The 14,434-nt window shown below is 55.7% G+C and overlaps 1 protein-coding gene across 5 annotated transcripts; it reads right to left on the minus strand.

Annotated features, from left to right (window-relative positions):
- Positions 1 to 1,034: 1,034 nt before the first annotated feature.
- On the minus strand, positions 1,035 to 14,183 carry GUSB (glucuronidase beta). Of its 5 annotated transcripts, XM_035717634.2 has the most exons (13): positions 13,922 to 14,049; positions 12,765 to 12,856; positions 12,394 to 12,579; positions 11,903 to 12,084; positions 11,587 to 11,729; positions 10,941 to 11,128; positions 10,437 to 10,589; positions 10,019 to 10,197; positions 9,785 to 9,931; positions 6,642 to 6,726; positions 5,093 to 5,269; positions 2,725 to 2,860; positions 1,035 to 1,375 (listed from the first exon to the last, which is right to left on the minus strand). In XM_035717634.2, exons 3-13 carry the CDS (start codon positions 12,559 to 12,561, stop codon positions 1,206 to 1,208), a joined length of 1,728 nt encoding a protein of 575 aa, XP_035573527.1. In that variant the 5' UTR covers positions 12,562 to 12,579; positions 12,765 to 12,856; positions 13,922 to 14,049; the 3' UTR covers positions 1,035 to 1,205. The 5 variants fall into 5 exon arrangements, with proteins under 5 accessions (XP_035573527.1, XP_025281504.1, XP_048966734.1 ...); XM_025425719.3 differs by lacking the exon at positions 12,765 to 12,856 and having other exon boundaries at positions 13,922 to 14,178; XM_035717633.2 differs by lacking the exons at positions 1,035 to 1,375; positions 12,765 to 12,856 and adding an exon at positions 1,881 to 1,973 and having other exon boundaries at positions 13,922 to 14,183.
- Positions 14,184 to 14,434: the final 251 nt, after the last annotated feature.

Here is a 14,434-nt window from a genome sequence, read left to right on the forward strand (position 1 = left end):
TCCACATAAAATACAGTTCAGCCATGTTTTAGTGACTTTAACAAATGCCTCTGTGATAGAACCTTGGGACTTAGGACATGGCACTTACCCCTAACTTGTCAAACATTTAAGTGTGTCTGCTCTGTGTAACCTTTTTTAAATGTCAAGTAAAAAATCATAGATCATTCCTAGACATTAATGTAACACAAAACCTGATACCTTCAAAGAACGTAAGTTCAAAAACGTGTAAACCCTAGAATCTCTAACTTCATATCTGAACCAACTACACTCACATTTAAAAGTGGTCAATGGATGACCACTAAAAGGAGGTTAAATGGTCCTTACTGTTCCCTTCCTGCAAGAAAGGAAGGATTAAAAATAGGCATGTGCTGAGATGTGTGGAATCAACCCCAAGTGAAGTGAATTAAGTTCTGGATTAAGAACCACGTTGGTTCATGGTCCTCTGTATTTGACTAGACGCCAACAGGAGTCTTTTTCCAAAGCACGGAGCTTTCAACCAGGACTGACACCTTAGGAACAGTGTACCTTCCTTGCCTTACTGGAGCCCGTGGGAGAGGAGGACCATCCCCTAGGAGCAGAGCAGGTGCCACCACCCAGAGGTACAAAAGATCCCATCACAGTCACTGTAGTTTAATGTCCTTCTGTCCCTCTCTGTCAAGACTAGACTATGGCTGAGGTGGGACTAATGTCTGGAAGAACAGGTAGCCTCTGACATTCCCCAGCTCCTGTCTTCTCATTTGTCAGCTTAGCTTTGTGGGACCTGGTATGCAGACCTGGCTCCTTATCCCAGCAACAGCACCTTCTGTCTATGCCGTGGGCCTGGAGCTCCCCTGGAGCTCCCCTGCGGAGCCCACGAGCAGTTCTCTTTTCCTCCCGCTTTGCTGCAGCAGCACCGTCGGTGACCGGCAGCCCTGACTGTGGTGTGAGTGTAGAAGGGGCTCCACAGCGAGCACAGAGGTCTGGGGTAGCAGCCTGACACCTAAACACAGTTCCGGATGCTTTCCAGCCACACAGATTATTCAACAGATGGACGGTCACTTCTAAGATGACTCTTTATTCACACACAACAAAAGCCTTTATTTCCACCTCTAAGATTCCCTTCCAGTGAATCAGTACAGGCTGCAGGCAGGAACGTCCCAGGCGGCCACACGCGGTCCATGGGGTCCGTGGACGTGGTCCCTTCCCCTCCGGGGCAGACAGAGGCTTCAGAGGGCGAACGGGCTGTTTTCCAAACACTGGGACTTGGCCGCGGACCGGTGGTGCCCGGTTTCATTGGCAAGTTTCCAGTACCTCTCTCGCAAAAGGAAGGCCGCCGCTTTGGGTTGTCTCTGGCGAGTGAAGATGCCCTTTCTGTTCCCTACTGCTCTCTGTGGTGCTGGAAATGGAGGGAAAGGAGGTTCAGGCCCCTCGATGGGCCGGGCAGAAGCAGCCTGCAGAAGCGGCTGCACGACGGCAGCGTACAGATTGAAATACCGCTCCTCCCCGAAACCTCAGCTCCCTAATGGGTTATTTCTTTGGTCTGTCACGGGGAAAACACCCCAAATTATTTTTCTTTTATCTGCGACACGAGGTTTTAAGCACGAGTCCCCAGCTGCCTGGTCAGGGGCCGGAGGCTGAGGCAGTTACCCCAGAAAGACTTGGGCTTTTCTGAAAAGCCCAATCTCCCAGTGGGAGCCGGAGCCGGAGCCGGAGCTCTGGGTGGGCGGGGCTGGCTGCGGCTCGCGCGCACCTTCCCTCTCCACCAGAGAAACCACAGTCTGGCTCAAGTGGGAAGGGCTTTCCCTATAAGCAAATGCCAGGCACCGTGCCAAGCGCTTTATCAAATAAATTCCTACTTCAACCTGCACGGTGCCTTATCCCCACTTACAGGCTCATAAAAGTCAGGTAATCTGTCCACTCACACAGCTCACTGCCTGTACGCAGAGCCGACACACCCGTTCACGAAACCAGGCTGCAGAAGCCATGGATCCCATCTACCAAACGGAGAGGCTTGTGTTTTCATTCCTTTTTCTCTTTACCTCCCTCCTCTCCATTCTAATTTTTAATTAAACTTTCACGTTCTAAAGGCCTGTCTTTCCTTGTGTTATGTTCTAATGTCCACTACTACCAAATCCTTCCTCACCTCCCCAAATTGCTATGCTAAGTTTATGGTGTATCAGAAAACTAGCAATACCTACAGGAACAGGAAGAAAGGAGATACATTCATTTGGAACCTAACTGAAGTGGCCCTCACCTCTCCCCACTTCAGAAATATGCAGACTTCAGACCCTCCCACATTCAAAACACTTTGACACTTACTTGTACTTGGTAAACCTGCCTTTTACAAGTGGATGATGTAAACCATACTGAAATACCCTAAGTTTCCCGGGCTCAGTATGCTGAGTATGCTACTCTGGCATAACAAGTGTATCCCACAAGTAAATCCAATACAAGGTCCACTTTTTTCTCACACTGTTGTGAAACCGACAAAGGTAAGTTGGTCATTTTTGCCTCAAGAGAAGAGGTTCTACCGTTTACTTTTATACCATAAAATGATTTGGGAAGCAGGCAAGTGACTTCTGCTTGCTAGATACCACTTGGTTCTCCTAAGAAATTCTCCCATCACCTACATTGATTAGAGCTTCCCCGCTCGTTTCCACTGTTCTTACAACCCAATGTCCTGAACTAAAGGCCAACCTGAAAAAATGAGAAATGGTACATTCTGTAAACCAAACTGCCACTTACACTGGTCAGTCATAAAATCAGCAAAATTCCAGATGAGCTCTCCAACCACATATTCTTTGCGTTTCTGATCCAGCACCAAGTGATACTGCTCGAGCAGACCTTTCTGGTACTCCTCACTGAACATCAGAGGTGGATCCTACGGTTCAAAGCAAATGGACAATTTAAGAGGCAGAACTAAAAAAAAAAAAAAAAAAAAAAAAAAAAAAAGAGGCAGAACTTGTAGAACTGTAAACGTCAGATAAAAATAAAGACCCATGTGATGGTGACCAGAATAGCCATGCCCACAGTGGGCTGTAGTGACCCAGGACCGCTGGCACTGGTGGACAGCCAGGCTGTGACGAGGCCCAGAGGAAAGGAAAGAGATTTTCTGTAAACAACCTGAATTAGCAACTGCTTTAGCAACAGGACTTGGTATTTTCTTTACCTTACTCTTCTGTCCCTATTTAAGACCAGGACAGCCTTAAAGCTGAGTGACAGTGGAAGTAAAAATAAGCCTTCGAATAATAAAACTAAACCTCAAGTTTTAAGTAGCTGCCAGCGCATAATTTGAGAACTAGCGTGACTCACTGAACTCACCTCATATCTATCTGTATCTGGTCTGGGGAAGCGACTATTTAGCACATCTATCCATTCCCCAAATGACTTAGTATGTGCTTCCATAGAGGTTTTGGCCATGAAGTGATAAGCAGGGAAGGTCAGTGTGTCCCTGCCCCTGCTGGTTCTACCCTCCAGACAGACTCAAGCTGTAGGTGTACTGAGGGTGAGCAGCAGATTAGTTAGTAGGGGGCTGAGACGCACCCCACACAGCTCCCCGGAAGGCAGCCAAGCTCCCAGTTCCCAGGAGAGGGTCCTCATGAGAGCAGAGGCCGTGTCTGTGGACTTGTTCAGGATTTGGTAAAGAGCTCCTACGTGTGGTGCACACTTCAACGTAACGATCATTCAGATGTCCCATGGGAATCTGGGGGCACTCACATCTTCAGTGTTCAAGGATGCAGCATCTCAGTTATTTTACAGGAGAACAAAACCCTGCAAGCTTTGATTTTCTGTTCCAATGAGAAGGATTATAATGTTATATCAGATGCACTGGTAAGGTCATAGTACAGCTGAGCCATGTTTTGTTCTGGTTCCAAAGCTGAATTTGAGGGCAGGGCAATATGTAGATTTTCTTACTTTGTTTTTACTGGGAACAACCCTGCATGGCCTAATACTAGCCACACCTAGCTATTTAAAATAAAGACTAAATTAAACTAAATCAACTCGGTCAGTTGATTTAGCCACATTTCAAGTCCTCAGTAGCCACATGTAGCTAGTGGCTTCTGAACACTGCAGAAAAATTCATCACGGCAAATGATGCAGTCAGCACTAGATCTAGCCTGATCCTCTTCAAGATTCAGAGTTGGCCACCTTCTCAAAGATGAAGAACTGGTGTTCTCATACGCTATCTCCCCCTACTCTAGCAGTCTGTAAAAGTGGCATTCTGTGTAAGCAAGATGAATTTAAGGGTATGAACAGGAGTACCAAGGATAAATACATTGTGTGTCAACAAGGAATCTGGTACTTGTGACAGGTGAGTGTGACTGACGGGGGGGGGGGGGGGGGAAGCGATGAGGGGCTTGCTGTGGTGTAAGAATCCACAGGGAAAAAAATCCCCACAAGATAAAGTATCGTATCTTTGGTGAGGAAATAAAAAGAGGAGGGTGTGAAAAACTCTAGTGATTAAAATTTGCTCCAAGATTTCATTCATTTCCTTAATATTATTTGGTACCCACTGAGTGCGGACACTGCTGAGGGCCTGGGAAGCAAGGATAAACAGGATTCAGTAGTTCTCTTGAAACCACAGTCTTGCCAAGAAGAGAGTCAAAGAAATGATGACAGAATCCAGTGAGAAGGGCTGAGACAGAGGCTGAGCAGGCCTGGGGCAAGTGGGTAAACCTCCCCAAAGGGGGGACACCTGAGCAGAGACTGGAGCAGAGTAGAGTCCACCATTACAGGTGGCAGATGTGGTACCAGCAGGGGTATTCCAGGCCGAAGGAATGCCCCCAGCAGAGCAGCAGCCCACGAGCAGTGAGAACCGCCCAGTGACCAGGAGGGAAGGCAGAGGAGGAGGAGGACCTGGGGTAGGCAGAGACCTCAGCGCCCTGGCCAGGGGCCAGGGCCTTCGTGTGGGGCCACGGGAAGCCAGTGAGGGGCTTCCAAGGTTTGGATTTGCTCAGGAGGCCACTCGGGCAGTTGGTGGGAGGCTCTCTGGAGACGGGACCGAGGCCTGAACCCTGGAGGACCGGGGGATGTGAGCCCGAGGAGCACAGTGAGCAATGGGGGAGCCCTGTCTGGCCTGGGAGAATGAGTGGCACCGCTGTTCACTGCTTACCTGGTGGAAGCCTGCAATTGTCTCTGCCCCGTACTCGCTCTGGATTATTGGTTTCTGGTAGGTCCTATACCAGTTCTCAAACTCGGTGGCCAGCTGCAGCTGAATCACCTCCATGTGCCCATAGTCGTGATACCAAGAGTAGTAACTGTTGACACAGATGACGTCCACATACGGCGCCTAGGAGGAGAGCATTACACCTGTTCACGGGCCAGAAAGCTGGAGGAGAGCACCAGGGCGCAGGTGGCAGGGGGTGTACACCACACCCCCCCCACCCGTGCAGCAGGCAGAGGCAGGTCTGTGACTGTGGCTGATGCTGTGGACCTGGCTGCGCCTGTACCCTGGAGGGCTTCTCTCTCTATGGCCTGTCACACTAGCCCTCCCTCACTTGGCCCTGGGGAAAGGTGCCCCACTAAAGGACACGTGCAGTCTTTCTCCTGGCGAACATCTTGGCTAAGCACCATCTGTGAGCTGGTGCTGGGGGCCGCAGGGGGCCGCACACTCCCTCCTGGCGGGAGGCAGAGCTGGTGTCTACTTGGACGGTGCTTGGGACACAGCAGCCAACACCAGGCAGCCAGCTGCCCCGTCCCGCCTAATTGCCTGCACAAATGCCAACCTCCACGGCCTCCCTGGGCCGGCCAGGCCCCGACTTTCCTGGGCAAGTGAGCCCCTTGGTATGAGACGGGCAGTGGCAGAGGGCGGCAACAGCAACACAACGCCTATGGGTGGCCACAGGCCCCAGATGAGGGCACCTCCTGCCTTGGGGGCGCGGGCCCGGCTTCCTGGGCACCCGGGTGGGGGGGCCAGGACCCAAGGAGGCGCCGCCTGTGCTCCAGGAACAGTGTTTTGCCATGGTCTTCATGCTTCTCTGAGGGGCTGCAGGCCTCCGGGCACTCTGTGGCGAGGGCTCCCTATTCATACTTGCAGAGCATTTTCCCCTGCATTCTCCCCGTGGTGTTGGCTCCTCCTGCGTCACGTTCTCTTACGGAGCAGCCTGCTGCTCCCTCCTGAAGCAGCGTTTCCTGGCTCCCGTGTTGTCCAGCTTCAGTACAACACAACACACAGTCCGAGGGGCTGCCGCACTGGGGCGGGGGTGCGGGCAGCACAGCCAGGCCAGCTGCCCTCCATCCGCCCAGCCCGTGTTGCCACAGCCAGGTGACAGCGGGAATCGCTGCGGAGCTTTGTAAAAATGCAGGGTGCCACCAAGGCCTTACTGAACCAGCATCAGCTCAGAATCCAGGCATCCGTACCTTCAGGAGCTTCCTTTGTGGTTCTGACAACCAGGCAGGTTTAAGGGACGCTGGACAGTGACAACGCTAAGCTCTCCTAAACGGAGGAGCGCCCATGAGACCTCGCTGTGCCAGCCTCCTCGGGTTAGGAAGCCAGTCCACCTGTCCAACAAGCAGCCAGCAACCCTTCACCTGAACACCGTCCAGGAAAGCGCTGGGGCCAGTTGCTCCAGGCTCGTCTCCGCAGCCCATGTTAGCCAGCATCACGGAAGGCGAGGGGACAAGTGGGGGAAGAGAAGTGGTGCGGAGAACCCCAGGCTCACCCCCAGGTCTGCTTCATAGTTGGAATTGGTCACAAAGGTCACGGGCCGGGAGGGGTCCAAGGCCTTGGTGTGAGCAATCAGCGTCCTATTGGCAGAAGGCAGAAGACAAGGCCTGGTCAGTGTGGGCAGGGTCCTCCCACAGCCGTCCCTCCCTCCCTCCCATCAACCATCCCAAGCCCTGCTCCCCTCCCCACCTTGAGGAGGACTTTAGGTGAGCAAACACGTCCTTCTCACCTTAGCTCACACTGCCCAGCAACTTTCTTTCTCCCTTCCCCAATCCCAACCCCAGAGAGTGGGCCACCCTCGCAAGGTATGCAGGCCCCCGGCACTGGGGTCCCGGGCTGGGTGCTGCCCCAAACGGCATGCTGACCCTCCAAGAAAGCTAGTGGCCCCGACGGATACTAAGTTACCAAGCAGGGGGTGCGTGCGAGGAGGCAGGTGTGCACGGGGGACACCTCGACCTCTGCAGCCTCACACAGTTTGCACAGGGAAAGGCTCCAAGCCCGGTACAAGTGGCAGGAGGACCAGGAAGGGGAGCAGAGCTCTGAGAGGCAGGACATTGGCAAGCCAGCCCCAGACTCTGAAGAAACGACAGCTATGCTGAGTCGCGCTCACCAAGGAGGGACTTTCAGGAGAGGCTTCGGACAGAGGGCCCAGCCTGTGCTCAGGACTCAACCCGGGGACCCATCAGAGGCACGCGGTGCCGGTCACCCCGCTCACTGGTCAAGCCCGCATCCCTCTTCCTCGCCCCCACAGCCAACTTCCTTCTTCTTGACTCTCCTCACTCCGCTCCTCTCCCCAAGCCTAGCCTGAGTCCCAAAGCCATACTAAAGAGAAACAGCCCTTGGGGCACTGGGACGCTGCAAAGCCTCGCTGGCTCCTCAGGCCCCTGCCCACCTCCCACTGCCCCAGCGAGGGTGCCCTCTATCGCCCACACCTCCCCGAACCCTGGGACCAGCGCTCCTGTTGCCTCACCGCACACCAGCCCCCCCACTCAGCACAGCCCGCACCCCAAGGCTCTGGGCTGCGTGCTCAGAGCTCTCCTTTGCCCAGGTGGGCCCACTGCCCAGAGCCCCACATCTCCTACCCACAGCTCAGCCCACAGGGCTCCATGCCGGGGATGCCCCCAGCTGCCCCCACAGCAAGTGAAGTCATCACGCTCTGCAGGCTGGGATCACTGCATAATTGTGAGAACACCAAGGAAGCAAGGCCCACCAGAGGTAGTAAACCCTCCCAATGCTGCCCCTAAGTGGGGTTCTGTCCACTGCCATGCCTGGTGGGGGAAGTATTTAGTGAATGAGACCATGAACTTTGGACAGACTCATCCTGTCCAATGATGGAACTTTAGAAAAGTTAGAATATGCACATCACTGAGAACCCTGTTAAGAATTGTGTGCCTAAGAAGAAGACATAGACATGGCCAACACGCACATGAAGAAATGCTCCACATCACTTGCCATCAGGGAAATACAAATCAAAACCACAATGAGATCCCACCTCACACCAGTGAGAATGGGGAAAATTAACAAGGCAGGAAACCACAAATGTTGGAGAGGATGCTGGAGAAAAGGGAACCCTCTTGCACTGTTGGTGGGAATGTGAACTGGTGCAGCCACTCTGGAAAACTGTGTGGAGGTTCCTCAAAGAGTTAAAAATAGACCTGCCCTACGACCCAGCAATTGCACTGTTGGGGATTTACCCCAAAGATACAGATGCAATGAAACGCCGGGACACCTGCACCCCGATGTTCATAGCAGCAATGGCCACAATAGCCAAACTGTGGAAGGAGCCTCGGTGTCCATCGAAAGATGAGTGGATAAAGAAAATGTGGTTCATGTATACAATGGAATATTCCTCAGCCATTAGAAACGACAAATACCCACCATTTGCTTCAACATGGATGGAACTGGAGGGTATTATGCTGAGTGAAGTAAGTCAGTCGAAGAAGAACAAACATTGTATGTTCTCATTCATCTGGGGGATATAAATAATAGTGAAAGGGAATAGAAGGAAAGGGAGAAGAAATGGGTAGGAAATATCAGAAAGGGAGACAGAACATGAAAGACTCTTAACTCTGGGAAATGAACTGGGGGTGGTAGAAGGCATGGTGGAAAGGGTGGTGGGCGGAGGGTGGGGGGACTGGGTGGTGGGCACTGAGGTGGGCACTTGACGGGATGAGCACTGGGTGTTATTCTGTATGTTGGCAAATTGAACACCAATAAAAAACAAATTTATTGAAAAAAAAAAAGAATCATGTGCCTAGAAAGTCCAGTTTTATAAAACCTAACTCCTCTTTACAGATGATTCCAAAGGATCACAAAGTGGGGTTTTTTTGTACCTTTAACATACACTAAATTTCCCAGGAATGGAGACAACATAAAACGAGAGAAGAGTGTAACTGTTTTGTTTAGACCTTTACCCAGAGACACCATCTTAGAAACACATGGCAGTGAAGGCAGTGCGGCCAGCAGTTAGCAGTCACCAACACGGTGCCCCCACTGTCGGCAACTGTAGCTGTGCTTTCACGGTGACTCCACATCCAGGTGCCAGCATCTGGCCCCCTCACTGGGTCTTCGGGGGAGTGAGACCCATATGTTCACATATTATTTTATAAATGAACATCTGTCCTAGGCATCTGGGTGGCTCAGCGGTTGAGCATCTGCCTTCAGCTCAGGTCACGATCCCAGTGTCCTGGGATCGAGTCCCACGTCAGGCTCCCTGCATGGAGCCTGCTTCTCCCTCTGCCTGTGTCTCTGCCTCTCTCTCTCTCTCTCTCTCTCTGTGTGTCCCTCATGAATAAACGAATATAATTTTTTTAAATTAAAAAAAAAAGATAAATAAATGACAGTACCTTGTGTCACAGGCTACCTTTTTGTAACCTTGAAGTTATATGTCTGAGTCTGTGTACAAGTTATGTCCAGATTTCATTTCAAGTGTGAAAAGGGGACAATGGGTCTCACCCAGGTTGAAATCACAAAGTGGTAGGTGGTACTCAGTCCCCTGAATGGGCTGTGTGCAGAGGCGCACCCAGTCGGGCTAGGAGCCAGGCTGCTTCCCAAGGCACTCACCTGCCCCCACCCTGCCTCGCCCCGGGGCTGACCTCTCATCCCTGCCTTGGCCCAGGGCCCCGTCAGGGGACTCACTTGAAGTAGTAAGCAGCAGGCTTCAGGAAGGAAGTGGGCTCATTGGCTACAGACCACATGACTACAGATGGGTGATTCTTATCCCGACGCACCAGCTCCCCCATCACCTCCAGATGGTGCTGCAGGGACACATTGCTGTAGCTCTGGCTGCAGCACAGGGAGGAAGAGCAGCAAGTCAGGGCCCGCTGCCTGGGGCAGGCTGGGCACACCAGGAGCGGGGGGGGGGGCACTCACACCAGCATGATGCCCACACCAGGGCTCTCGTCGATGACCACGATCCCATAGCGGTCGCAGAGCTGCATCACCTCCTCCGCGTAGGGGTAGTGGCTGGTGCGGAAGGCATTGGCGCCCAGCCAGCGCAACAGGTTGAAGTCCTTCACCAGCAGCGGCCAGTCAAAGCCCTTCCCTCGGATCTAGGGGAGTGCATGGCAGAGTGAACCCCCAGCCCCCATCCTGGTGCACTTCCTTCTAGAGCGAGGCCATGCAAGGCTCACCCTCTCAGCCGTCTCTCGGGCCCAAGCGCAAGCCCCATCAGGCAGTGGTTTCCTGCACTTTGCTGGACTGCTCTGAGTCACCCCCGATTGCTTCAGGGGCCATGGAGAAGGCAATGGTGAGGAACAGCCCTCACAGCGACCCAGCGGCTACAACTCACATCGGCATCCTCATGTTTGTTGACCCCATGGAAATAGAAAGGTTTCCCGTTGATGAGGAACTGGCGCTCTGTGACGGCCACGGTGCGAATCCCCACGGGGAGAGTATAGAAGTCTGACACAGGCCCAGCGGCCATCTGCGCAGTCAGCCTCACCTGCGAAGGCAAAGCACCAGGTGTGAGGCAGTCCATGCGGGCCTGAGTCCACACAGGGCCCTTGGTAAACCGCAGTGACCCACCTCTGGGACCGCAAGCAGAAATCACCGGCTTCTGCCACCAGTAAGGAGGTACCCGCTCCCTGGTGCCTGCTCTTTGAAACTGGGCCTCCCCACCAAGGATTGGGGAAAATCAATCAATTGATTGATTGGAACACTTCAATCCAATTGACCAGGAGGCTCAGAGGACCACGTGTGCCTGACCCTCTGTCCTGCACCCCGCCCCCCAGAAGCCAAGGCTGTGGGGTGGGGGCCAAAGGCCTTCTGTAGCCCCCATCCTAACCACCATTACCTCCAACGAGTACAGGTAGGCGGGGTGCTCATGCATCAGGTACGGCCACCAGAGGTGGACATTGGGCACCTGCAGCCGGCCCTGGCTCCCTGTCCCCTGGGCCACGACCTTGCCTTCCTCATCCAGAAGATACACTTCCAGCTGGAAGTGTTCACTGCCCTGGACAAAAATCTGGTAATCCACCAGCCCTGCAAAAGACGAGATAGATCAAGACAAAAGAGAGAAGGACAGACACAGCCTGGGTCATGAAGAGGAGAGCTCCCTGCGGCGACCACTGAGGAGTCCACAGCCAACAACTGTTTATTTCTGGATCTCAGTCTGCACTGAGGGGGGGTTAAGGGAGGGCAACACGGTGGGAAGAGACAGGGATTCTCCTGGATCCCGAGCTATTCACCCAAAGCTATGATTTTAGGCAAGCCCCACTTCTCCTTGGGCTTCATTTGCTCACAAAATGAGGTCAGACCAGATGGATGACGTCTGCTGCCCATGCCAGTGCAGACAGGCTGGATTCCAGATCTGCTCAGGTGGATGGGAAGGCTGAGGCTCAAGAGATGCTGGGAGAGCCTCTCTCCTCAAGGATTTTTCTAAACAGGGAGCAGAGCTACCTGGAGCCTGGCTGAGCAAAGTTCATGCCAGGCACCCTCACCAGTGTCTTGGTCCACGCCGGTGGTGACGGTGATGTCGTCGATGTAGGTAGTAGGTGTGGTGTAGAGGAGCACAGGGCGATGCAGGCCCGCGTAGTTGAAGAAGTCAAAGTATGTGTTCTGGACGAAGTAACCCTTGGGGTACCTGGGATGGCAGAACAATGCCCAGCTGGGGCCTTGCTCTGTCCTTCAGCCTCAGCTCACATGTCTCCCTGACCTCCCAGAGCCAGGGCCTCACTTCTGCTAAGGCCACCCAGCCCCTAGTCGGAAGCCCAGTGGGTGGGGGGCGGGGGGGCAGGGGAGCAGAGTGCTGCTCACTTGGAAGCGTCTGTCTTGTAGACGATGGTCCCTGGCGGCAGAGTGTGGGGGGTGAGCGTGTTGTTGATGGCAAGGGTAATACGGCAGGAGGACAGGGGCCCGCTCTGGACCAACTTGCTGATGTCAGCTTCGAAGGGGAGGTGACCCCCCTCGTGCTCTGCCACATGGACCCCATTCACCCACTGCAGACACAAGGAGACATGGGGAGGGTACGGCAAGTCAGTGCCAGCCACCTTAGGCACCCTTACCCAGATGGACGCTACGTGGGGGCGGGGAGTCCTGCCAGCTGCCGCCTGGCTCAGGGATGGGGGAAGTGAGCGCTGGGAGAATAAATCAGGCCACTGGCTCCCAAACCAGGCCACTAACCCCAGTGTGGGGCCTGAGCATGGCCCCCATCCACTGCAGGAGCAGGCTTGTCAGGTGACCCCTGTGAACCAGACACCCCGAAGCAGCTCCGACCACCTGCCCTGCCTGATGCTCGCTGTACTGACCACGATGGCATAGTAGTGGGCGCTGCCAATCCTCAGCACCACTCTCGTGCCCGGGTCCTGGCTCCATCGCCGGGGCAGGGTGGCCTCCCGCTCGTACCACACCCAGCCGACAAAGCTGCGCAGCTGCCTATCCTGGCCCACATCATTGAAGCTGGACGGAACTGGCATGTCCAGGGTGGGGCCCGACTGAGGAAAGAAGGCCTGGGATCAGGGCCGGATCACCAAAGACACAGGCAACCCGTTCCCCAGGGGCCAGGATCCCCCACCATCCTGCCTGCAGAAAGGAGGCTGGACAAGACGACTTCCCCCAGGCCCTGGGATCCCAGGCCATCCCCCCTCATGACTCCACGAAGTAGACACTGGACACTCACTCAATCAACAGTGTGCAGTGAGCACCTACAACACTCTTCTAGGTCCCAGGAATAAAACTGTGAACAAGGTCTTTGCTGTCAGGTGATCAGCTCTATGAAGAATGTGGAGGAGTCAGGGGGGCCCTTTTGGGGGCCATATGGGATACCACCTCAGGACAAGCTGGCAGGACTGCATAAACCTGAGCCTGGCAGGGAAACCCTGACCACCTCAGGTAGAGGGCTAGGCACGAACAGGACAGACAGCTCAGGGAGCCTGCAAACAGCCTGGGGAAGACTTCCTAACACGCTGAAATGAGACTTCCAAAGATTCAATAAGTATTGGCTGAATGGACGCGTAACTTGATGACAAGAAATCCACTGCAAGGATGGTTTGTGTCCAGGGCTTGGCGGGGGGGAGGGGGGTGCAGTTCTTTCTCAGGGTAGTCTGTGGACAAGGGTGGGGCCAGGCCACAACCCTGCCCAAGGCAAGAGGAACGGTGGACAGGCAGAAGAGGAAGATAATTAACTGACAGCCCCAGAGAGGAAGGCGACCGTGTGGGGGCTGCTCTGCAGAGGAAACTGAGCAGGCACAACGCCAGCACCCAGCCTTCCATTCTTCCTCCCCCTGTGAATGGGTGGCAGACACTGAGAAAGGAGGATCCAGGAGTGGCCTGGACCAGCGGCCAAACAGGCCGACGCCACCAAAGTCAGATGGGAGACCTGGGAGTGGTCCTGGGCTGCCTGGGTGCCAAGCCCTGTCCCGTGGGGGGCCCCTGGGATCAGGCCCCTCGTGCCCGGCCCGTGGGGAGACCCTGGGATCAGGCCCCTCGTGCCCGGCCCGTGGGGGGCCCCTGGGATCAGGCCCCTCGTGCCCGGCCCGTGGGGAGACCCTGGGATCAGGCCCCTCGTGCCCGGCCCGTGGGGGGCCCTGGGATCAGGCCCCTCGTGCCCGGCCCGTGGGGGGCCCTGGGATCAGGCCCCTCGTGCCCGGCCCGTGGGGAGACCCTGGGATCAGGCCCCTCGTGCCCCGGCCCCCGCCCCACAACCGTCCGGGCCGGCTCCCCGCAGGTGGCTCCTCCCGTTCGCTCGCTCCCCGTCGGCCCGTCCATCCGAGGCTCCTGCCGCCATCGCTGCGGGGCCCAGGTCAGGCGCCCGCCCTCGCCCCCCGGGACCCGCACCTCGCGCAGCGGCGCCCGGTACCACTGCTGCTCGAAGCCCTGGCGCCGGCCGTCGGAGAAGTCGGCGCGGAAGCTCCAGAGGCCGTCGAGGTCCTTGCGCTCCCGCGACGGGCTCTCCCGGGGGTACAGCATCCCGCCCTCCAGCGCCAGCCCGCAGGTCCAAAGCAGCGGGCCGAGCGCTACCCAGGCCCCCGCCGGCCCCCGAGACATGCTTCCGTCGCGGCCGCGCGTGGCCCCGGCTCGCAGCCCGCAGCCCGCAGCCCGCAGCCCCGCCAGCAGCCGGGCACCCAGGCGCGCGGGCGGGGCGGGGCGGGGCGGCGCGGGGGCCGCAGGGTCACGTGCCCCGCCTGACGCCGCCCGCGCCATCTTGGTTGAAGGCGGGAGCGCCGTCCGGAGGAAGCCGGCGGCCGCAGGGTCCGCGGCTCTGCCAGGGGGCGGGAGCCGGGGGGGCGGGCGGGCCCCGGGAACGGGAATGGCGGGGGCACCCGGTGGCCCGGGCGATGGCCTCGCGGT

This window comes from Canis lupus, chromosome 6 (assembly GCF_003254725.2).
Source record: "Canis lupus dingo isolate Sandy chromosome 6, ASM325472v2, whole genome shotgun sequence".
In the NCBI taxonomy this organism is placed as follows: Eukaryota; Metazoa; Chordata; class Mammalia; order Carnivora; family Canidae; genus Canis; species Canis lupus.

Excerpts from the sequence above, each read along its gene's own strand:
- GUSB (XM_025425719.3), bottom strand. The coding sequence starts at position 14,131 with ATGTCTCGGGGGCCGGCGGGGGCCTGGGTAGCGCTCGGCCCGCTGCTT. Across the intron at positions 11,730-11,902 it reads TACAAGACAGACGCTTCCAA|GTACCCCAAGGGTTACTTCG; the intron begins GTGAGCAGCACT and ends CTGCCATCCCAG. Across the intron at positions 9,932-10,018 it reads GGTGTGGGCATCATGCTGGT|CCAGAGCTACAGCAATGTGT; the intron begins GTGAGTGCCCCC and ends CCTGTGCTGCAG.